Consider the following 24,704-nt stretch of genomic DNA (forward strand, 5'->3'; position numbering starts at 1 on the left):
GCCCGGGGGAGCGCGCCGGCCTCGGGCAGGAGCCGCGGCGCCTTCAGGAAGCCGGGCAGATGTCCCCATTGCCGGCTGCGGCCTTTGGACGCCGAAGGGACCAAAAAAAGGAGGAAAAAATAAAAGGTGTGAATTTCCCGGTGCCAAACCATTACGAAAGCCCTGCTTTTTAAAAAAAAAAAAAAAAAGAGTCACCGCCTAGCTGCTACGTGCAAGAGCTTTCTGCGCATCTCCATCGTGCTCTTCGGCCCACAGGGGCGAAGGGCGAGCGGCAGGTTTTCCCTTTCCTGTACGTGGCTGTGCACTCGCCGCAGGCGAGCAGGGGAAGGGCGCTGCCCGGGCCGCCCCGCTCTGCCCGGGGGCACCCCGGCACCCCCTCTGTCTTGTCCCCTCTTACCAAGGGCCGTGAAACACACCCCAGCTAAGGAGGTTAAAACGTCGCGTCTCGGCTACGGATTTATTCCCGCGCGAATTAATGAAACGGCACAAACGATTCCGGGGGGGGGGAAAAGGAAACTTTTATAGGCCCATGATCCTTCTTTCACAGTACAACGCCACAGTCGAGGATTCAGCCAGTGCAAACAGAAGGTCCAACAGTGGTCGTCATCGGCTAGCACGGATCAGCTGCACAAACACCACAGCTACAGCGTTACTGCCATTCCCGCACGAGCTGACAACACCAGTACAAACCGTAACTCTGCCTGCGATGCTTTTTCGTGTGCAAAAACCAGGGAAATGCAATTTACAGAAGAAGGGCACCTTCTCTAAAGCTTCAGGTGAGCTATGAACCGCCTGCTCGGGGCGGCCGAGCCCCTTTGGCAGAAGGGGCCGGGGAGGTGACTCCCCGAGGGGCAGAGCGCCCGGGGCCTCGCCGGCGGCCAGGGAAAGAAAACGATCGGCTGAGGATTAATCTGAGGCATTTATTAAATCACTCCTCAATTTCAGCTTGGCTTATTCAGCTTGGATTTATTCATTTATCAGGACTGTTCAAAACAGTCCTGGTTATGTCGGGTACGAAACATAACAATTCACCGGTGATCCATAAAATCATCATTTGCTAACTTTTTTTTTTTTTTTTTTTTTAAATGTGTGAATTTGAACTGTCACTGGCATCAAAAGCTGAGGCTTACAGTAACACGTTGGTAAGCTTAAACACAGTGGATAAATTATTAGGGACAGAGAAGAATGCATTACTAATAGTTTAATTTTTAAAGAGGAGTTTAAAACTGACCCAGCTCTCGGTACAATCACACGAGCGACGACACCTGGACTTACAACTGGTGAGCCTTGGAGAGGTTTCAGGCAGCACAAAACACAACGGCCTCGAGGCCCGTTGCAGCAGCGGGAGGCTCTGCAGTCGGCGGGGCGCCGGGCGCCGGCAGCGGGAGCAGCAGCCCGCAGGCGCCTTGCTCCGCGCGCCCGGCTGTACCAGCGGGAATTTTCGTAAATTGAATTCATAGTCAAGACTATACAGGAAAAAAAACAAGAGGTAGTTATCTATCATACCTCTTCAAAACCGCAAAACTGAAAAATAAAAGCAATGTAGAAGTGAGGCAAGTAAACCTAAAGTCAACATGTACCAACTTTTTTTTTTTTTCTTTTTCTTTTTTAAACACATTAAGTTACAGACATCATATAAAACGCACACTTTATGGAAATCCTGCATAGCAGGAAACAGAGAGGCTAGCGCTAATCCAACAGCTACGTTAACAGCTAGAACTGCCATTTATCGGTGCAAGGAAGAGTCTAAGCCTGAACACAAACAGAGCGTACCCCCTTCGCCAGGAGTCCCACGGCAGCAGCCACGCAGTTTGTTCAGAAGGAAAAAGAAAACACTTTCTTGGGGATAAACTGCCAAAATAATTAGTTTCACTTCAGTAAATTTAAGGCAATGTTACTTAGACCTGAGAAAATGAAAAAAAAAAAAAAAAGTTTAAATTTAGCTTCCCAATTGTATAGATACACGTGCAAAATTTCAGTATTTCGTGTCTCGTCCCGCTCTCAGGTAGCGCTGGGGACGAGCCGGAGGGAAGCTGCTCCGATCCCGAGGGATGCCGCGTTTGCTCTGTGGGGAGCCGGGAGCGCTCGGCCTCAGCTCGCTCCTCTTACGCGCGGTCTCCTTTTAACCCAGAGCTTGCAGCGCTCCCGTAACCCTGACAAAGTTTTGTATAGCAAAACGGCAGCTAAAACAGGCAACGAAATTGCGTACAGCAAAGGTCTGTCCTTTCCCCCTCTCGGGGGGAGGGAAGACGTCAGGGCTAACAATTTCACTGCGCCTTTAGCCGTTTCCGTAACTGCAGAGCAAATCCTGTAACACCAGTGCGAAACTGCAAATTATTCTGTGCTCTTCCTTGGGAAAACAGCAAAAACAAACAAACAAAAAACCCCAAAACACATCAACTCGCAAACGTTTCTCAGTAAACAGTAAGGGACGTGAGAGAGAGCAGGATTACGGACACGCGGCATGCGAATAACGCTAAGGAGTTATTAAACAAAGTGCAACGACTCGGACTATACAGGGGGGACGGGCAGCCAACTCTCCCCTTCGGTACCACCTCGCTGCTAAACCCTTCTGGAGGAGCCTGGAGGAACGGGGTCAACGCGGAGCCCTAGCGCTGGCGCTGCAGGTCGGCCCGGCGCGGGCTGCCTGGGCTCGGCCCGGCGCCGTCAGCCCCTTCCCTGACTTAAGCGGAAGGGATTCACTCGCGCCGAGACGTGGCCGCTTCCCAAACGTGAAATTTCGTTGCCGATTCGGGATTTGATTGCTGCTTCCAGAGAGCTGCTTGAGTGACAACCCAGAGACAGACTCAACCCTAAAAATCTGTGCACAGCCTGCGTAGCTCACGCGGCATCGCCTCTTTCTGCTAAGCACGAGCACAAACAGAGCCTCCTGCCCGCCCCTTTCTTTGGGCTCCGATCCAAACAGCCGGACACCCAGAATCGTTGCAAAGAGCTTTGGCCGACGTCTGTCATTAGCTTGCTAAAGCAGTGCCGTGGCCAGGGCAGACAGGTCACTTAAAATAAGAAACTCTCCTTCCCTGCGCCCTCACATCCCTCCGCAGGGATGAGGATCCCCGCTCAGGCTCCCGCGAAGCAGCGAAGGTTATTGCTGGCCACTGCCCAGCGAGACAGTGCGTAGGCAGACGTTTCACTGACATTTTGATGTGATTATCCAAAGATCAGAGACAAAACTCCCCACCTGAATAGAAAGCAATTTACTTTGTTCGCCACCACTTCCCTACCCCGCTCTCCCAGGTGCGGAGGAGGAACAGGGAGTCAGCTCCTTTACTGACCCAGCTGCAACCTAAACCCTTCAGTGAATCGCACTTTAGAAGAAGCTCACTGTGTGCAACAGATTCTTACGCTAAAACAGTTCCACCCTACGCAGTGCAGTCAACACAGTTTTGAACTTAAATTTGCAGCTTGTTCTTTACAAGTGCTTGGCAGAGAATATTTATATTCTTCTGACACCATATAAATAATATTTATACAGCTTAGACATTTTGAGACATGCATTAGACTTTAGGTAGTACATATTTCTTGATCATATATGCAAATATTACTGTCAATCAACCGAGCAACCTTATGCCGGACCGTGTCTTGCGTTATCCAGGACGTTTGATGGCGGCTCCGAGTCATCCATGGGAAGAACCAAGCGCGTTCCCCGGATTACAAGTTCGTGGTCCCCAAAAGCAAGCTCCCGATCCAGCGCATCCTCAGCGCTGTTTCCTACGAACCGCCGCGAGGCGCCACTGGACGCGACCGAATCGGTGTTCACGGTGGAATCCCCGTACGTCAGGCTGATGTCCCCGTCGTTCAAAATGAGGTCGGAGTCGTCATCCTTCAGCTGCTCCTGATTCTGGGTCACAAACGGAAAGAAAGCGTTGTTTAGCTCTTCCTGGACGGGGATGTTTGGAATCGCACGGCCGCGGCCAGCGAGTCTGAATCGCAGGCTCTCCCTCGCGCTGGCCGTGACCGGACGTGCCACAAATGCACCTTTGAGGCCAGCGGACTTGCATAACACATTAACTCCTCTGCAGACTACTTGAAAAGGCTCCCTTGATTCTTTTTTCTGATGCTATATTCAGATATATGGTAAAGGCAGTTTGGATTGGTTTTGACTGGACTAAAAACTCCCACGGCTATAGGAACCGCATCAGGAACCCATCACAGCCATCTCCGTTTTGGGCAGGCACCTCGACACTGATGCTTTGCAAGCAGGACAAGGGAGCTCCTGCTACGGAGAGCTCCCGCTGCCAGGGGCTGTCCGGCACTGCGATCCCTCAGTGCTGCCGGAGCCGGCACCGCTGTCAGCGGAGTCCCCGGAGACCGAGCCCGGGCAGCAAACCTGGCTCTTTGGATGCACTTTGCATCCCAAAGCTACAGAGATGTAAACATGTCAAACTCCACCAACACCGGGAGAGAAAGGGCCCGCGAGGCAGCGCCGGACTCACTTCGTACGCCTGCGGACTTGTCAGGCACCGGGCGACAGGCCCGCAGCACGCCGGGAGCGTGGTCGTGAGCGGGGGACCGCTGTGCGTCAGCAGAGGCTTCAGGTAGCTACAGGGACGGTTAAGGAAGAAGCAGGAACGGGGAGATGCCGGTCACCGAAGGGTCCCTGGTTTTGGGGATACACAGCTGGGAGGACAAACGGGATGTGACACTTGCTGCTAGGTGCCGGCAGGCTGGGGGGACGCAGGGCGCCGCAGAGGGTGCCCGCGCTCCCAGCCTGCGAGAGCCCAGCGCGAGCGCCCTGCACCTCGCTCAGCCGCAGGCGCTCGCTTCTCACGGCTGCGGGCCCGAGAAGGCGCAAGGCGAAACCCGACGGCGCGCTGGGAAAGCAAACGCCGGCTACGGAGCGAGCCAGTCGCGCCCGGAGCCAACGGGGCTACCCGAGCCCGCGGGACGTGGCACCCCGCGCGCCGACCGCCGGTCAAGGATACTTGTGGTCGAAGTTGTACCACATGCGGAAGAGCCAGGCGCTTTCTGCCTTCGTACTCCTCCTCTCACTTTCCGGGACGCCCTGCGAGAGAGCAAAACGTTAGAGAGGGCCAGGACGACGCATCGACCTTGCTGGGAGAACTGGAGCCTCCGCGGGGCACCAGGTCACCCCCCCGGGACCGCAACACACCTTCCTCTGCCTTTTCAGAGGAAACCTTTGGATGGCAGAGAGCAATAAGGATATTCATGCCACGTTAGGCTAACGTCCTTCCAGCCCTACGCCGCGCATCTCGTAGCGGACGGCAGCCTTAGGGAGGCAGCATCAAAGCAGGGCGAGCACGGAGCGGCTGTTTTTCTGCTGCAGCCTTCCAGTTTCTGGCCCCAAGCTCTTAAGGGGCCTCGGAGCCAGCAGCTGCATCCAGACATCAGATTTAACAGTGACTGACAGGTCCAACCTCCATCGATCTCGCCCGAGATGTTATATGCAAATAATCCTGTGTCATGGGGATTCCTGCCTTCCTTTTGGTTGGGGAAAAAATATAAAACGGTTTGGAGGCGACTATGAATACAATTACATATTTCACAGAAATTTGGCTTTCGGATTTATGGCTCCGGGCTGCCTCTAGCATTTGACGCTTCCTCGCCAGGAAGTGAACAGCTCAGCAAACGGCTCCGAAGTAAAGAAACCTCCAAGGGGCAAAACTTGTACTGAAATCAATGAGAGTCTCAGCCACAACACGACCGGGCTGCAAACGCCTGGGTCCTCCTGCAGCAAAGAGAGCGCTGGGCTACGGGGCAGCTAGCTCCCTGCCGCGGGGCTCCGGCGCTCGTCCCGCCGCGGTCGGTGTTCCTCCTTGTGCCAGACAAGCACGCGCAGGGAACGGGAGGGCAGGGCAGAGGTTCAGGGAACAACCTCCGGGTAAAAATGGGACTGAAGATGCTACATAAAACGGGTCAGTAAATGGCATTTCTGTCCTGCATCCAGTACGGAAATGATGCAGAGAGCGGGCTTTATGTCCTTAATACTCAAACTGAAGCCTCAGGAGCAGGAAGACTACAGTGGTAACTTCAGACCCCTGAGTCCTCCATGTCACGTACATTTTGATTTTAGTTTCAATGACATATCACATTTTCTTGCTTCCATGTTTATAAGCAAGAAAGCAAAACCAGCAGACGTACTGGGGCAGTAACCCGGACCGACTAAACAGTGCGGTGTTATTTCCATGGTCGTCTTGCAGGCTGAATAAAAGAAGGCCTCAGTTATAACGACAGAGGGCACAGAAAAGAAATCATTCGGGCTGACTGCAAACGCTTTCACCAAAGGCACTGAAAACCCTCCTACGGCTGGAAGGGAGACGAGCACAGAAGAGCATTCACAAGATCTCGGCTGCGATCTCCGCGCCCAAGAGCGGAGCGCAAATTCCTCTCCGAAGACCACCCGAGGGCTCGCGGCAGAGCGCTGCACTCACCACGTTTTCCTGGTCTGCGTCCACACCAACTCTGGGGAGGAGAAGACAAGTACCCCGTTAGGACATGCAAGCCCACGCCGGCGCGCACCACCACGCCGGGGGAAGCTCCCTGTTGTCCCTAGAGCAAGCAAAGCGCTTTCGCCGGTCTTCCCTCCTACGGGAAGGGGCAGCCGTGGCTAGGGGCACACGGGGGTGCTCGCCCCGACCCCCCCGCAGCGCGCAGCTCCCGCGGGAAGCAGCGGCAGCGCTCGCGGCAACTCACAGCACAAGCGCGTTAATACCGCCGTCCAGGGCGGCAAAAGCAAAACTTTAAGCCGAGCCCACGCTGAAGTCCCAAGGAAGCGCGGTGCCTCCCCCCCGCGCGGGGCGCGCTCCCAAAGCGGGGCCAGGGTCGCACGACGCCAGGGTGATGGGGAACCACGAGCGCCCCCGTTTCGGGGGCCTCGTTTCGGGGCCGCGCTCACCGGATATTGAGGCACGACAGCATGGCCGTGGTGCCCCCGCCGAAAACCCACACCGTGAAGAAGACGATGAGGAGCGTGGTGCTGAACATCATCTGCCGGGCGTAGGTGGCCGTGTCGCGGATGGCCAAGGCGAACGCCATGGCTCCTCGCAGCCCTGCACGGGGACAGCACCGGCAGAGGAGTTGGGCTAGCCTACAGGATGGGCGACCACCTCCACCTCCCGCATCCAGGCCAGGCACGTGGACTTCCCAACCTGGACATACCCGCGCTGCCCAGCCTCCCCGCGCGCCTCGCTCAGCTCTGTCCACCAATGGGACACTCGCCATCAGAGATCACAGCGCTGTAACAGTGAGGCTTTAAGCTTATGCTGTGAAGGCTGGTGATACCACCACCGTTTTCCAGTTAAATATGCCCAGAGAGGCCAACTCTCCCTCCCACCCCTCTGCTCCACACCATTCACTCAAGTGCAGGGCCAGAAGATATCGTAACTATGTCTCCAAAGCGGGGCATTAACTCTGGCGAGCCAAAAGGAGCCCTTTCCTCCCCAGCCTCTTCTCCAGACATTCTCCATGAGACGGCTAACGTTGAAGGAGGAATATCTCTGATCGCTGTGGGGCCGGGGGGGGGGGGGTGAGGACATGCAGATGGGCCATACGTTTGGAGACAAGGACATGCTAACATACCGGCAAACATCATCATATGCTGCAAATTTGTTCCAATCTTATTTCTTCTCCCCAGATTCAGTAAAAATGACAACGGGTAAATATTGGCAGCTCTTCCTAGGAAGATAGCAAGCTACGTTTGCATGCGTTAAGGAAACCGCTCTTCCTATGTCGCCCCTTGTATCCCACCTCTGGGCACACACTCAATTCCTGCTGCGCGGCAGAAACGTTGAGGAGCTTCAGAAACACATCGGTCCTTTCAGCGCAAAGACAGTAACCCAGCTCCAAGTGCGAGAGCAGCGTGAGAAGAGCACGCTACCGCCTCACCGAAGTGACATCCACACTGCAATTCAGGCACATCGTACCGAGAAAAGCACAAAGACACAGGATGAGAGAACAGGTTAGACAAGACGGAGGGGAGATAAAGCACCGCTTCCCCCTCTGTGCTCTCCCTCTGCACTCGTTTTCCACCACAAGACACAAGTGTGTCTTTTGCGAAGCTCAAGTTATCGCAGCTACCAGGACGCCTCTGACATTCCTCGGCACACCACGCTTCACAGCTGGGTTTGAAGCTTTAAGCCCAATCCAGTTCCCAAAGACTATTCAGCAAAATGAAAGCAGCAGTCATGGAGGGGGAAAAAAAAATTCTAATACTCTCTGTTTTCATAGCCTGGGAGATATAAGAACACCAGCCCCTTCATATTGCTTTTATCTTTGAAGCTGTGTCTTTTAATACCAGCACCCAGATGGCAAAAATAATCTTGGAGCCAGAATTCAGTGCAGCCTAGAATAATATGTAAAATGCTTCCAGCTTTTATGTTCTTTCCTGAACATCAGCAATTTGCATAAGAGACGTATTTCGTGATCTCTCTCGTGAATGAGCTATTTCATCAGCGAGTTAGCCAGTTCCTGCCGAAGAGGCACCGCACAAGATTTCCACTGAACTACCCAAACGGCTCTTCCTTGCTCTGCGCTCCCTTCTACCCCGCTGCCGCCCTGCAGAAGCCAATCGGGGAAATTCAGCAGACCCCACTGCAACCCCCCGCACCGACACTGGCAAAGCTAACAACATGTTATTTGTCAGTGAAAACCTGCCTCCATGCAGGCAAAGGGTGAAAAGAATTTCACGCAACTGAACTGGCTCGATACGAAGCAAATTCTTTCCAACGCTCCCTTCCCCGAGACCCCAGGCGCGTTAGCTTGCCTCCACCAGCACTAGCTTGCAGAAGGGGAAATCCTTTCTCACTGCATCATTCAGAGGCTTCAACACTGCAGCTTCAACTGTGCTAATTTGACAGCAACTTCTGTCAGGCTTAACCAAATGGAATAGCAGAGAAAAGAGGAAACAAACGGCTTGCTGTACCAGGAGGTCCCTTTTTGCAAAGCCACTACTGTTTTCTCCCGTACCACATCGCCACGTGACAGAGCTCAGCGCCGCAGCCCCACGTTCACATCGAATGCCGAGTCCCCGCAGCAGCTGCTTCTAGCGCCCAAGGAAGCAGACAAGACAGAACACAACAGAAAAGCTGGGGGGAAAAAAACTCCATCTTTTTAAAACAACCAGAGAAGCCACAAGGAGAAACCCTCCCTACTTTTAAAATTAAAGCTAGACTGACTGAAAAAGAAAATAAAAACCACATTTGAATGAAAAGCACAAACTAGGAACATGGCACCTCTCCCCTTCTTTTCTTGTTTTATCAAATGGAGTCCTCTAAAGGATACGAAAGCGCCCACGACGAAGGTAGGGTTAAAGACGTGGTTCTGGAAGGTGAACAGGGCAAGTCCCATGTAGGAGAAGATGAAGTTTTCCGCCAAGAAATTCAGAAGCTCGAACAACTGAAAGAGGAAAAACAAATTAAAAGCGAGCTAAACATAGCACTGATTTAACAAGAAAAACATGTTAGCCCACTCATCACGCAATAAACACTTCTGTAAAAGCAACTCTAGTAAAATCCAGCTGTATACAGACAGATGCACCTAATTCTGGCTAAAAGGAAAGAAAAAATTACTGAACTTGAAATTCAGAGAGGTTGAACGGGCCTGAGCAGCTCTTACCTGCTTCGTTCTGTGTTGGGACTCAGTGGATAAGTTGTTATACGTGTAATGGGCCTGCGTGATCCCGCAGAAGAGCACAGCCACCACACCTGGGGAGCAGAGCATCACGTTAACCTCCGACCACGGGAAGGGACCGAGCTGCACACTGACACTGCAGGGGACTCAAAGCAAGGCTCGCACAACCAAGAACCATTGAACTTGTGCAAGCCGAGGGCGAACACCAGCTGCGACTGACACAGGGAGAAGCGCAAGTCAGCAGCAGCACCACCGGCACCGCGGATCCCACCCCAGGGATGCGCTGGAGCTTGCCTGTGAAGCCACACGCTTCGGCCAGCAGGAACGTGCTCCAGGACATCAAGAAGAACAAGCCCGTCTCCAGCAACGGGAACTCCCGGAGTTTGGTGAACTTGGTGACGTTGCAGACTGTCAAGGACAACTTGGAGAGAAACTGTAGGCCAAGAGAGTATCAACTCTAGTTATACGTCATTGCAACCCTATACACCGAAACACGCTATGTCAATGCTTTTCATTAATGTAGACAAAAAAAATCATGAAACTTTGGATCTGGGAGAAACGCAGCGCAGTAAAACAAGAAGCTGTTAAGCAAATACTTGGAAAAGCCAACGAAAAGGATATTAATGCTGTCACAACTCCAGTAGCTGCCCCCATTGCAAAAGATCCACTGAAAATCCCCAGGAAGATCCCAATAGACTTGAACATCGCCGTGACATCAAACGTGTGGCTGTTGTCACCCGCTGGCTGGTATGCAACAATCGACCTGAAAAGAGGGAGAAAAAACACACACAGGAACAAAACGCTCATTAAGTCTGCAGGGAGAGGGACGACCCCCGGCCCCGGCCCCGCTCCTTGGGCCACGGTGCAGCCCTGCTGCGCTCCCGGCGCAGGCCGCGCTCTCCTCGCGCGAGGAATTCGGGATCCACCTTGGGATCTGCTCCCAGCTGGTGTCTTGGCCACCCCTCCCAGGCCAGGCCCTGCATTTGCTCCTTCTAGATGTTAAAAAGCATCAGGCCAAGAATCATCTCTTGTGCAGTCACCTGTTTGCTGGGTGACAATTCTTCAATCCGGATAGAATTTGGGGAGGGGGCACCAGCCCTCTTTAAGGTCAGGCACTTTGGGACCACAAAGCGTTCCAGCAGGAAGCCTACATCTCTCTCAGTTGATGGGAATACCCCCTGGAGAACCCTAAGTCACTCACTTTTATTGCATTTAACGTGCGTTACATTTATTTTGCACAGTTTCGAGTTCTGAAGTGAAGTATCACATGGCAACAAGGCAAATGGCTCAGCGCCAGTTTCTAACAGCAATGCTATTATCTTTATCAACCAAACTTTAACATAGCTTTTTTAATGGGATGACAAATTAGTCAGCCGTGACGGTACTCCATCCGCCCAGGCTGATTACATTTCTGATACTTCTAACTCTTGATCAGCTGAGTGCTATGAGCTATGGTACGAGCTGCTCCACCGTTTCACCTGGAAGGATGCAGAAGACGCAGAAGAGCCCGTATTCATCTTCTAACCCCCTTTCAGTACTGACTCGTCATTAGCTTTCTCGGATGTAAACTCACTGAAAACACTAACCTCCTAGTTAGCGCTGGCTCTGTTAAAGCTCTTGGACGTGAGCTCTACACAGTTGCTGCTTCACCTCCTGAGCTACGCTGGGACGGAAAGCTACGGTCTCACGCGCGCATCCTGCGGCTTTCTGCCCTATTCCCAGCCGGACGTTCCCGGCAGGCTGACCGAGAGGTCTGCCGCTTCCAGCACCTAACAAAGCTGCGCTGCTTCTAGCGCACCTCAACTCCTCTGCCCTGGGTTTGGGTCTCCCACTGTCTTCCACTTTCCATTCCCCAGCACGTTGTTCTTCTGGTTTTTTTATTTTATTTTATTTTATTTTTAAATCCAGACCGGTTTCATTTCTCCTCCATAACTGGCGGAATGGATGACGGTTTTGCATCTTAACCCATTCGAGCTCGCCGCCTTTCGGTTCTGCCTTCGATTCCTCTTTCTCTGCCCTGATCCCGCCGCCGGCTCCCTGCCGCCAAACCCAGCCGGCTGAAAGCACCTCCGGCCGGGAAGGCAGGGCGAAGCGGTGGCTTTGCCCGTTTTACTTCCTCCCTTCTCCTCCGCGCCGGCATGGGGGCTTCCCAAAAACGCCTGCCCCCGAGCCGCGAGTGGAGGCCGACGGCCCGGCCGAGGACCCACCGAAGCGCCCGCAGGGACCCCTGCCCCGCCGCCGGGAGCCGAGCGGCGGCGCCAAGGGGCCGATGCCCGCTGCCTCGGCCGCCCCAGCTCCCCGAACCCTCGCTTGCCAACCTGGGCCCGCCGGGGGACGTCGGCGAGGCGGAGGAGCGCCCCCAGCCCGGCCCGCCGCTGGCGGGTCCCGGCGACGCCTCCTCGCCCAGCCAGCTCCTGCAGACGGCGAGAGCTGCTTCGGCCTTCGCAAAGGCAGCGGCAGGTCTCTTTTCCGCCATCCAGCCCTCTGGGAGCTTAGTCCTTCCTCCCAGGCCTGTCCCCTCCGGCCGAAACCCAACGCCGGAGCAACGCCAGGCCCCGGCCGGCCGGGAGGCTCCCTGCCCCGCTCCCTTACGCTTCGCGCTTATCCAGCTGCTTTTGGTGACAGCAAGGACAGAGAGACTACGGCCAAGGTTAAAACGGGTACGTTTTAACTGGTCAGAGGCCCTAGAGAGGCCTGCATGCCGACGACCGTGCCGCGCAAAAACCTCGCATCGAAATGACTCGTACTGCAGGGCTGCCGGTGCTTCGGTGCCAAGTATCTCACTTCAGCTTGTGAAAAGAGGAAGCGAGGCAATCAGAGCGACAGCGACAAAGCTGGCACTGAAACACTGCACACGGTGCACTTACTCAGGTTCACACCAGCGTGCGCGTGTAGGTCCACCATGAATTTCACCACCCTGCTGCTCAGCCCACCGCCTCCCAGCCAGAACCAGCACAGGCCCCACGCTCCATCTCCTCCTCGCTCCGGACCTTGGATGGGACCCAGCTGTGCAGCATTGACTCTCGCCCCAGTGGCGACGCATCCAGTGTAAAAGCCAGAGGGAGCAACACAAACAGTTCCAGAAACCTCAACAGAACCATTCAGTTTAGTAAATACAACCCATGCGAGCTGAGATACGAGGCTCACAATATGTTACTTACTGCCTACACATCAGCAAAGCCCACGCAATCAGCACGCTGGAGTGACAAGTATTCCAGAAATATTTTCTGCATTAGTCTTAGCTATAAGTTAACCTGTCATGATTGCAGATATTATGCATTTCCAAACAAAATCCCATGATGACAACACGATGAAAACGCAGATAAAATACGTGCCGAAATATTTTAAAACATCCTATTGGGAGCCACCAAGTTCTCAGCGTGGATGTTCAGTCCACCGTATTAACTCTAGCTGCAAGAAATGTCATGTCCTTGGTGCAGGAAAGTGGGCAGAGAAAGGAAATAGCTGGTTTACCAACCATTTCCAGCTAGGCCAAAGCAGGTGTTTGTGGATGGGAGGCCAAGCAGGTAGGAGCAAACCCATCTGAGAGGGGTTTCAGGGGGATGCTCCGGCTGGAGAGCCGACATGGTGCTTTTCACATGTCAGAGGCCATAAAGCTTCCTTCTGTCTGGGTCAACAGGCCATAGAAGAAACAAATAAAACAATCCCTCATACACAGGGCAGCTGCAGTGATGACCCCCGCTCCCAAACAGCGGTCTTCAACGAGGAGACTAATCAGGAGGTCACTATGGCTTTGGGGGGGAGCTAATGGGGAACTCTGGTCTTGCAAATACTGATGCTCGCACTTGAGAGGAGCAAGGCCAGGAGGCTCCCCCAACGCCTGACATGTAACATACATAACAATTAAAAATAAAAACAGAACACACTTACGAAGACAGCACTATGGCAACGGCATCATTGAGGACGCTTTCGCCAAAGAGAAGGGCATACAGCTCAACATCAACCTGGAGCTCATGGAATATGGCAAGAACAGTCACTGACAAATAGAAAAATAGAGAGACATTCAAAAAGGTGCCGTTATTTTTGCGTCATCAAAGACAAAACACCCCTTGCAGAAGGCCTCCTCCCTGCACACCTGTGCCGGTCCGCTGAGACGTTCCCACCGCCCCCCGTGCCCCTTTCCGTGTTCCTCCTTCTGCCCTGTCAGCCTTGCGTTTGCTTTATGACCAGCCTCCCCCTCGGGTTATTAAAGCACACACCGGGGGTTATGCCCACAGCGTAGGCAGACGCGTGCGAGCCCTGCCCCGACCTTCCCGCGGGCCCGAGCGCCGGGAGCGCGGGCCGGGCTGCGGCACGGCGCTGACACGAGCTCTCCAGCCGCTCCGGACTGCAGCCAGCTCAGAGCATCCGCGCACGGACGTCCCCGCCTGCAGGACGCGGGCTGGCGAGGAGCATCCCGGCTCCTGTCTCGGATGGACAGCTGTCATTTCCGTCCACCCGATGCTCCAAGAGAAACCTCGGGAGGTGATTCAACGCAGGGGACGCGCTGGGAAGCGCTGGCACGGATGCATTAGCATTTTAAGACCTAACCGGAAAAAGCCAGCCGCGGGCCCAAATCCCATTTGAGGGCTTCTCGCGATTCGCAGCCACGTAACGGAGGTCAGAGCACGCTCATCCCTTCCTGCAACCCAGCGGCTCCAAGAAAACGGAAACGCCACAGGCTTTGCCCATCCGTACAAAAGCAAGACAACATCCACAGCGACCACGACGCAGCACGCGGCGCGTGGTGCAAAGCCCGGCCGAGCCGGCTGCCGAAAGCCCTTTAGAGCAACCGTCAGGGCCTCACCTCCGCACACCGAAGAAGGGGTTGATCCCATTTGCGCCGCTCAGCCAGCAGCTTAGGGCGGCCTTTACAGAGCCCAGGGGACCAGGGCAAACAGCCCTCGTCTCACGGCGCCGAGCACCCGGGAACCGCCCCGGGGCGCCGCGCGCCCCCTCTCCCTGCCCCGCGGCCCCTTTGCTCCGCGGGCACCGGCTGCGGTCCCGGCGGACACGCGCCGCTGCAACGCGGGGCCGGGTTTCTCGCTCCGTTTTCACCTGCGAAATCTCGCCGCTCCTCTTTCCAAGCCTGAAAAGGGGATGGGATCCCGACGGCTCATCTGCAGCAACCGGCTCCCCGGCTACGTTTTGGGGGAAGACATCGAGACCTCACAGTCTCCGGGCTCTGTACGAGGCACGCGGGAACGGCTGCCTCCCAGAGGGATCGATAGCCTCAACACCCTCCCCAACCCAAAACATGCTCAGAGAAGCTGGGAAATCGTTTTTGCTCTTTTTTTAAAGGTTGTTTTTAATAAAAATGTCAGCACTAAACAGCACCCCAATACCTGGCAAATCTTAGGGAAACACACACAAAAAAAATTCATTAAGAACCCACTGGGAACGCACATCTCGGGGCTCCACTTTACAGATAGATGCGGCTGCTGCAGCAGAAAAGCTTATATTCCGCAGCAGCGTTATTGAATATATACATATATATATATATATGTATACACACGCACACATATACACAATGCTTTCACCTTTGGAAATGGGAATGACTAATTCTCAGGATGAGCATGTTAGGAGTCCAAATTGATCCAGAAATGACAACCATGGGCACTTCCTTTAAAAGGACAAAAGACTTGGCTCATCCAGGAATGCAGTCTCCCCCTTCCACGAAAAAAACCGACCAATATCTGCTTTCGAAAAGATCTCCCAAAGCTGCTCTGACGTCAGGAGGCAGACGAGGCTGCCACCTCCCCAAGCCCCACGACACTATTCTCAAATGCAGCAGCCAGGCTGCAAAGAAAGAAATTCAGGATCTGTTCAAGGCGGGAGGAAGGAAAAGCCTTCTCGCGCTCCTGTGCTTTCAGGTGAAGCTGGAGCATGCCAATAAGCAGCTGCCATGTAAAAGCAATTGTGAACTAACTGAAATCTGGCTGAACAAGGCCAAGATTTTTCATAGTTTGGTTTCACAAAGCTGTCACTACTGACCTCAAGATACTTTCTATTAAGACCAACTTTCAGTTAGATTAACACCTTCCAAAATCCCACCCAAATGCAAGCTGAAGGACAGCAATTTTAATAGGCAGGAACTAAAACCTCCCCACGATCACACGTCTTACTTCGCGCCAGCTGCTTGTGCAGCATGTCAGAAATACAACAGACCTGTCCTAAAACCCAGCGAAGCAAGAAGGAGACTGCCTACGACTTCACAGCAAAGACAAAGAAAAAGGAAGTTTGGGAAGTATACTACACTTAACTGGAAGGAATCAAAACAAAAACGGAGACAACTTTGATCTCTAAAAATGTTACAAGCAAACTTAAACTCTGAAATTCAGAAAGAGGGAAATTCAACAAGTTTCAGTTCTCTCCTTTCTTCCTCTCTTTACTACAACTCAAAACAGAGCAAAACGTAGGAAGAAAAAAAAAAAACCACTTAATATACCTGGGTCAGTAGCTGATACGATAGCGCCAAACAGGAGGCAGTCAGTAAAGTAGAAGTCTCCGCCGAGCTGCCCCGTGACTTTCATCAAGGCAACGCAGCCGTACATGATGGAGCTGTTGGATCAGGAGACACAATTACCCACATTTGAAGCAGATGTGAACAACATCCAAACGGGCTCAGCTCCCCAGAACTTGCCAGATTATCCCCTGAAGTTATCCAAACACAGGGACAGAGAAGAAGGGAGTTGCATGGGCTGAGCCCGAGGAAACACTTGGGTGATGGTCTCAGAGGGCAAACTCAGGGGCGCTCTCTACCGTATCCTACAGGTAACATACGCCGTACGCTCTGGTGCGGAGTTAGCCAGCCTGGCACGGCTAAAGAAAGGCAACAGACGGGCTAAGCCGGCCTAGAGCTGGCGGGACGGGCAGCAGCGATCACCTCGCGGTGGTTTCGCAGCGTTTCATGCTAACGCATTTCAGTGGAAGGACCTCGGCCTGACTTTGAAAGGGCCAAAGCTTTCAGTTGGGATCAGGTAACACGGATGCTGAGCTCGCCCGAATCCCCCGGACTCTCCAGCGGAAATCACCCTACGCACGCCTGCACGTTACTCTTCCGAACGGGAATCGTCCGACTCCCTCTGCTCAGACAGATAAATCGTGGGGAACGCAACCTCCGACCGCGCTCCCGAGGCGTCCGCTTCCAGCCCGTAAGGACAGGACACGCGGTTACGATCCTGGGACCCCGCCTTCTACCCAGGCGCCGTGCGCGTTACTGCTGCGCTTCTGAAAATGTGAACTTAGTGTCTATTTTTTCAAGAAAATCTGGACAGAGAACTGTGAAACTCTCCTTTCCGTGTAGATCAGATGCTGGAAAAACACTACGGAATCAGACCGCGATCCATCCTGCCCGCAGAGTGAAAGTTCGGACAAGCAGTAGCGTTATCCGCCCCGCTGAGCAGCAGGGGCGGAAAGCCCGTCTTGTCTTTCGGGGCCGGGATTAGCGTGGGCAGCTCCCGGGCTCAGAGCGTCGCACCGAGGTGGGCTCAAACCCGCGCTGAGGAGCCAGGTCGGGCTTCAGCCCACTCACCCGATCGCCAGGCAGGAGATGGCAGTGCCAAGAAAAGCGTACGCCAGGATCGATCCCAAGTTCCTGAAGAAATGCCTCTAGAAGGAGAGGAAAAAAAAGGCCTGAATTACACCGTACGAACACTTTATTTTAAGCCTTGCCAACCGCTGCACAGGTATCGAGGCAGCGTCGGCGGCAGCCTGCAGCGGCGCCGCCGCGGGACGGGACAAGCGCGGCGGCGCGCACGGCCGCACCTGCGGGCGCTGCGGCAGCCTCAGTAAACGCGAGCGCGTCGCTGCCTTGTACCAGCGCCTTTCAGAGCTGCTGTTCCCAGTCCTGGGGACCGATTTCCCAACCCGGCACGACTCCTCCTTCCTCAGAGAGCTGCTCGTTCAGCGAATAGCTTGCCGCTTTCTAAAACCTTCCTAAACCCACAAAAAAGCCTCGGATGACCCAGCTGCAGGCAAAGGCCCGAAAGCGGCCTTGGAAGCTGCCCGCCCGAGGAAGGGTAATCCTCCCTCGGGTGAAAAACTGGAGGCAGTCCAGGTTGCTGCGGGGGCAGCGCGATGCACTCGACCCACCGAGGCGCTACAATCCCACGCGTGCTGGGGAAAAGCGTACCTAACGCCGCACACTTGGCCTGCTGACCAAGCACTGAAACGCTCCCAAGTATCAAAAACGCTCCGGAGGCAGAGAAACTCAAAACGTAGGCGCTGCGAAGGCACGTACCCTTTTTAAGCTGTAGCCTGCGTAAAATATAATCGGAGGAAGCAAAATGTTGAAAAACACCTCAGGATCAAAAGTCACCTGTGGGGGGAGGAAAAAAAAAAAAAAGGCAATAAAATGCATTAAGATTCTGCAAGACAAAGCACAAATAAGAATGACATAAAATATAGAGAATAGCCCCTGCACGAGCACCAGATGAAATGGGGTTGGGGGAACGCTGGCAGAAAACGCAGCCGGCATCTTTTGGGGACACGGGCCAGAGCCTAAACAGCTTAAATGAAGACCGGCTGACGCTACAGTTTAATTATGCCGAGCGTTCAACTTGCAATTCTGAGCCGAAGCAAACCGAAAAAAAAAAAAAAACCACCAAAACAGACAAACAACAATCTCAGCCTAGCGGAGAGAGGACGGGGCCCGCACGCCGGCTCCCTTACCTTCCTCAGCATTTCGTTATCCTGGACGTTGTTGAGCTCCTGGGCACTGATTTCCCCCTTCAGGGTGTACTCGTAGTACTTGCCGCTGACGTTCACCAGCAGCGTGGCGGGGCTGCTCTGCACCTGGCAGCTCAGCGTCACGTTGTTGACGTCGCTGGGGACGTGGATGCCGTAGCGCAGGACCACGCCGACCAGGACCCCTGGGCGAGAGGCAGGCGCATCAGCGAGACGGGCCGCGGCCGGCGCGCCCCGCGACCTTCCGGAGCGCTGACGCGGCGTCCGGCACGCCGGCCTCCCGCTCGGCTGCCGGGCGCTACAACGGGGCAAATCGCGGCCCGTCGGGTACTGGACCGTCCCCGCTCTCCCACGTGCAAACGCGCTCCCTGCTCGCACTGACTTTCCGACAGCGGGTGCGGGCTGGTCCTAAAGGCGTTAAGGGATTTAAAAAGATACCCAGAAACTGCCGTGCACGCTTTGAGGACGGCGAGCATCCTCAGCAAGACACGGCCCCGGGCCGGTGCTGCTTGCTTTAAAAAGCAGCCGGAGAGGAGACGCGCTCAAGCACCGGAGAGATGGTTTTAATTCGCTTCCCTTTGCCACCAACCCCCTGACCCAGCAGAGTCGTTTTAGGTATCTCGGTGCTCGTCCTTCCCTAAAACGACAGCAGCAATATTTCCCTTCTTCCCCCCTTGCCCAGCTCGTTCAGGCGGCAGGACCCCGACCCGGCGGGCTGCCCCTCACCGCGCACCCAGGACGGGGGAGCCGTCGCAGCGCACGGCGCCGATCCCCGTTTCCCCAAGAGCCGCTGAAGCTTCGCCCTCCGAGCCGACCGCCCGGACGCCGGGGTCCTTCCCGCGCTCCCTGCGCGCCCGTCACCGCGAGCAGCCGGCCCCGGGCTGCCAGCCGCCCCGCGCGCTGGCGCTGCCTCCGGATCAGCTGCCGCGCGGGAGGATGCTGGGGTTAACTTGCAAGTCAGCGATTTATAGGGCACTTTTTATTTGCCGCGCAGCTGATGAGCTGCGAGCCGAGCTCTGGCGTGCAGCTTCACGGCACGGGCGCAGGGCCGGCTCCTCCGGTGGCTTTTGGCCGGCGCGGTGCGTTGAACGCTTTCCTGCCGGTGCTTTTTGACACGAGCGCTGTTTCAGGCCTCGCAGAGCCAATGCAAAACTGCAGGCTGGGGCGGGGGGGATATCCCACAAGATGCTTTTCCCTGCAGTCTTCAGCTCAAAAAAGGGATCGGAAACGGCTGCGTCAAAGCAGCGCTGAGCCACAGCAATCTCGGATCTTCACCCCATCTCTCCCAGCCTCACGTTTATGAAAAGCTCTCCGGCACGTGGGAACTGCACGGAGACCGCGACCCTCAGGAGGCTCCTCCGTTTGCCCCCCAGGACGCTCGGGGACTTCGGTGTTGTCTGAATTAAGATCCTCCTCTGAGCTTTCCCTATAGGCAGGGCACGGCCCAAACCGACGGGAGCAGCAAACCCTTCCTCCGCAGCCACCGCCTCCGTGACCGCAGCACGCGCAGCATCTCCTGCAGCCCGCTCCCGGACTGCCGCTGCGTTTCAGCCTTCTCTTCCCTCGCCAGCAGCTTTCCGGAATGAAACTTGCTCGTTTTGCCAACGACCAGAAGAAAGCAACCCCCTCCGCACCCCAAGGGAGGTCGCGCACAGCAGCGGCGCCCAAGCCCGCGACGGGGCCGCGATCAGAGGCAGACGCGTCGGCTGCTAACGGAGACGGAGACTCGCTGCCGCGAAGTCGTCGGTCCGGAGACCGGGCTGACGGACCGGGGAGCTGCGCCGAAAACCCAGTCCCTCGTCAGAGGCGGCGCTCCCGCAACGCAGCTGAGCTGCTCTTGCAAACTCCCCAATGCTCCAAGCCGTGCACGCGCGGCCGGGCTCACCGCGGGCTTTGGGCTTTATTCTGGCGCTCACCATCGGCACAGAATTGCCCCGACAGTGGCAGAAAAGGCCCATCCTCTAGCGCGCAGCCAGACACGGGCAGCTCCAGCAAGGAGAGCTGCTTCAGGGTAAGGCAGAGTACTGTACAGAGCACCTGCCATCGCTCCTTCTACACCCTCGCTGTTAACAGGGGACACCAAAAGGAGTCCTCTTGCTTACTTCTCTGCTAGCATTTCACTTCCTGTGATCGTCCACTATCTGCTCCAGAAATAAAAATATAGAAGTGAAGACACGGATGTCAAGAACATCAAGATGCCTTAACACATCCTTATTTGAGCATGTGGCAGGAGGGGTCAACACAGCATCAGGACAAAAGGCCCAGGTTTTCTTTCACGCAGATGACCACCCCCTAGACACCCTCAGAGACAACCAAGACTCTCCAGGGGGATGAAGTGAGCTTCAAAGGGGTTATTCACAACTCCTACAGCTATGAAGCAACACTCGACAGCAGCACTGGGAGTCCAGCTCAGCGTCCCAGCCGCGAACGGGACGAGCGCTGGACTGGAGACTGGAGATCTCCATCACCTCTTCCCCTTGCAGCCGCTGCTCCGCTCCTGCGGCCGGGCAGCACCCAAAGGGGCCCCAGGCTCCGCTGCCCGCACGAGCCACCCTGGGGGCAGCTCTCCGAAAGTCCATCTTGGAGCTTCACGTGGCCATCGGAGACCTCCAGCAGCAGCTGCCCGTCCTTCCTCAGCTGGAAACCCACCCAGCGACCCCCTAAACGCCAGGGCTGACCGCTTTGAAAGAGGATGTTCTGCAGAAGGAAGGAGGGACAGACGTCGGCGCCTGGGAACTCAGGAAGGATCCTGCCTTCACCCCCCTCTCCCCCCACTCTTAATCCCTGCTCCAGGTCAGCCCTTCCCATCTCGCTTCCTGGACCGCCGCTCCCGGCCCCGCGGGCCAGCCGCGCTCAGGCCGTCGCCGAATTCCCGCTCTGGCCAGGAACGGGACAAGGGGAAAGGGAGGGATAAACCGACAACATCTGCCAAGCCCGCTGGGCACGGGTCTCGCCAAATCGGGCATTTTATTTTGCCCTATAACGCCCTGCCCTGGAGCCTCCCAGAGCTCCCAGTACAAAACGGGCCGGGCTGGGAAGCGACGGCCGCGTGCGCGCACGCATCGGCACGAGAGCTGGCGCGGCGCGAGGCTGGACCGGGCAGCAGCCGCCACCGGTCCCGACGCCGGGATCTGTTCACAGCTACTCATACGGAAAGGATGCTGCTGCTCTGCTTCAAGCTGCTTGTTAGGGACCAGAAAAGGTCCTGGGCTTAGGAAGCGCCGAAACAACGCTGGAGGGCTACGGACCGCCTGCGGTCCAACGTGGGGAAGTCACTTGAAGCCGTGGCCGGCTCCGAGCAGACCGCGCGGCGCGGAAGCCACAAATCCACCCAAAGCAGGAGCTCACAACTTAGGCTTCAAACACCGATGCAGGAGGAGGCTGTGATGCATTTCAGCAGAAGGAGACGCACGCAAAAGTTTTACTTGACTTAGCGTTTTGGGGTTTGTTTTTTTTTTTTTTTTCAATTCGAAAAAGATAGGCTTTTATAAATTGCTTGGCCGGAGCCAAGGGCCCGAACGCGCGGCGCCCCGGCTGCCAAGGGCCTCTGCGGGCCCTGCTCTCCGCCCCGCGCCGCCGCCAACGCTCGTAGCAGCCAGCGCTCTTACCGGCGGGCTGGAAACGGCCTCGGATGCCACTGATTCGGGGAGGCCCCACCAGGGCTGGCGGGCGGCGCTGCAAACCCCCAGATAACGCCCGGCACGGGGAAACGGCGGAGCCGGCCGGCCGCGGCAGAGCGGGCGCGCAAAGGGGATGCTGCAGAGGGGACAACCCCGAAGGGCGCCCCGAAGGGCTGGAGAGAGCCTACGAGCACCTCTCCCCAAACCAGCCCGGGACCCCGGCATCCCGCTGCCCCACCTTCGGGACAGGAGACCCCCTTCCCGTTTAACGGGCTGGAGCAAACGCAGCGCCACCATCGGGGTGCTCAGCGCGACCCCTGCCCGGCGCACAGCCCAAACGCACACCACCCCGGCACGGCTTTGCAAGGGGCTGGCTGAGCCCCCAAACCCTCGCACGAGAACGAGCGCTTCCGGGGACCCGAAATCACTCTGCCGTCGTCCAGGTTCGCCCAGGTCTGCACCGATCGCGACGCGCTGCAGGGGCGGGCAAGCGTCTCTCCTTTAGCCCCCCAGACCCGACGCCTGAATCGCCACGGGGAAGCGCAGGGGCTGGCAGAGGGGGGTGCGCACGGGGTCTTTGCAAGGGGGAAAGGCAGGGGGCTGATGCCCGGGAGGGGGCCCATGCATGGGGGGGGGGGCAGGGGCTATGCACCGCAGGGATGCAATGCACTGGGGTGGGGCAATGCACCGGGGGGGGGGGGCAATGCATCAGAGGGTGATGCATGGGGTGGGGGGACAATGCACCGGGGGACGATGCATGGGGTTGGGGGGGGCGATGCACCGGGGGGGATAATGCAATGGGGGGCGATGCATGGGGTTAAGGGGGGCAATGCACTGGGGGGGGATAACGCACCGGGGGGCGATGCATGGGGTGGGGGGCCAATGCACCGGGGGGCGATGCATGGGGTTGGGGGGGGCGATAATGCAATGGGGGGCGATGCATGGGGTTAAGGGGGGCAATGCACTGGGGGGCGATGCATAGGGTGGGGGGGCGATGCACCGGGGTGGGGGGCAATGCACCGGGGCGCGATGCATGGGGAGGGGGGGGCGATGCACCGGGGGAGGGGGATAACGCACCGGGGGGCGATGCATGGGGGGGAGGGGGGCGATGCACCGGGGGGCGATGCATGGGGGGGGGGGCGATGCACCGGGGGGCGATGCATGGGGGGGGGGGCGATGCACCGGGGGAGGGAGATAACGCATGGGGGGCGATGCATGGGGTGGGGGAGGCAATGCACCGGGGTGGGGAGGGGGGGCGATACGGGGGCCGCCCTCGTCCGCCGGCCGGCGCCCCTCACCGTAGATCATGGCCAGCCCGGTCTCGTGCAGGAAGCGGGCGCGGCGGTGCTTGAAGAGCCAGATGGTGAGGATGGTGAGGGTGAGCAGCAGGATGAAGACGAGCAGGTTGGCGCTGTCCTGCCGGTGGCTCTCCTCCGCCGCCTTCTCCGACACGATCTCCTCCTCCAGCGCCCCGGGCCCGGCCGCCGCCGCCACCGCCCGCGTCCACAGCGCCGCCGCCGCCGCCGGCCCCGGCCACCGCCGCCGCCGCCCCGCCATCGCCGCGGCCCGGCCCCGGCCCCGGCGCCACCAGGAAGCGGCGCTGGGCGCAGCGCGCAGGCGCCGCCGCCGCCCGCACGGCACGGCACGGCACGGCACGGCACGGCACGGCGGGGCGGGACAGCGGCGGGGCGGGGCGGGGCGGGGGGGAGCAGGGTGCAAGGGAAAGGGAGCTGCAAACTCGCAACCTGCAGGGGTGCAAAGAAGGGGGTTCGCCAGCTGGCAAGGGAAAGGCAGATTGCACGGGCCGGCGGCGAGCTGGCAAGGGACAAAGAGGTTGGAAGCGGGGGGGGAAGGGGGGGGTGCAAGCTGGCAAAGGGGAGGGGGGAAAAAAAAACCATGTTGCAAAGGTGTGCAGAAAGAGAGGTGCAAGGGGGAAACGGGTAAGGGTGTAAAGGAAAGGGAGTTGCAAGATAATAATGGAAAGGCACGGGGGTGCAAGAAGGGGGTTGCAAGCTTGGCGGTGGGGGGGGGAATAGGTTTCAAGGGGGCAAAAGGTAGTTTGCAGGATTGCCAGGCTGAAAAGGTGGCTGTTTGTTTAAAAAAGGGTGGCAAGACTGCAAGACAGAATAAGTTTTACGCAGGCCCTAGCTTTGCGAGAGCAGCCAGGTGAGCGGCTGGGGTTTTGCGTGCGAGGAGCATTGGAAGGGCACCCGTCAGGCTGCACCCGGAGCCCTGGAGGGAGAGGGTGCGCTGACAGCGTGGATGGTGCCTCACCACCAGCAGCCCCGAGGTGGGGTGAGGGCCTCGTCTCCGTTACCACTGCTGGAAACGGGCGGATTTGTGCAGCCTTTGGGGCAAAGATCCCAGTAAGCACTGCAGCGATCAGGTCAAAGGCGATTTGCAGAAAACGCCCTGAAATAATTGCTTTTGTGCCTTTGGGGCAGGGCAGCCGCAGGGAGGAGGGCAGCGTGGCCGCGCCGCAGCCCCGCCGTGTCCCAGCCTGGACGCGCTGCCGGGACCCCTCTTCCTTCCGGAGGTCTCTCGAGCTTCCAGGTTGAGCAGGTGGACGGTGCAATTCAAGCCAGAGCCCCAAACAGCTGCAGGCTCTGCTGGCAGGGAGGAGGAACCTCTGTCCCCCGGCGGGGGCAGCTCCGTCCCTCGGGCTTCACTCTAACCGCGGCCCGGGCGGCAGCCGCCTTTGTGAATGGGGCTTCCGTGGGAGAACGAGGGTCGGCGCCACGCCCCCTCCCGCCGGCGCCACGCCCCCTCCCGCCGGCGCCACGCCCCCTC

General features: G+C 56.9%; 1 protein-coding gene across 1 annotated transcript; it reads right to left on the minus strand.

The window, feature by feature from the left end:
- Positions 1 to 946: 946 nt before the first annotated feature.
- Positions 947 to 23,471, minus strand: SLC9A6 (solute carrier family 9 member A6). The gene is made up of 17 exons (XM_068957548.1): positions 23,213 to 23,471; positions 18,280 to 18,479; positions 17,849 to 17,926; positions 17,141 to 17,217; positions 16,055 to 16,167; positions 13,498 to 13,603; positions 10,228 to 10,369; positions 9,901 to 10,006; positions 9,592 to 9,680; positions 9,259 to 9,372; positions 7,558 to 7,669; positions 6,875 to 7,028; positions 6,411 to 6,441; positions 4,944 to 5,023; positions 4,455 to 4,560; positions 3,583 to 3,859; positions 947 to 1,466 (listed from the first exon to the last, which is right to left on the minus strand). The coding sequence occupies exons 1-16, from the start codon at positions 23,469 to 23,471 to the stop codon at positions 3,584 to 3,586; spliced, it is 2,043 nt and encodes a 680-aa protein (XP_068813649.1). The 3' UTR covers positions 947 to 1,466; position 3,583.
- Positions 23,472 to 24,704: the final 1,233 nt, after the last annotated feature.

The sequence above is a fragment of the Struthio camelus genome, chromosome 11 (assembly GCF_040807025.1).
Source record: "Struthio camelus isolate bStrCam1 chromosome 11, bStrCam1.hap1, whole genome shotgun sequence".
NCBI classification, from domain to species: domain Eukaryota; kingdom Metazoa; phylum Chordata; class Aves; order Struthioniformes; family Struthionidae; genus Struthio; species Struthio camelus.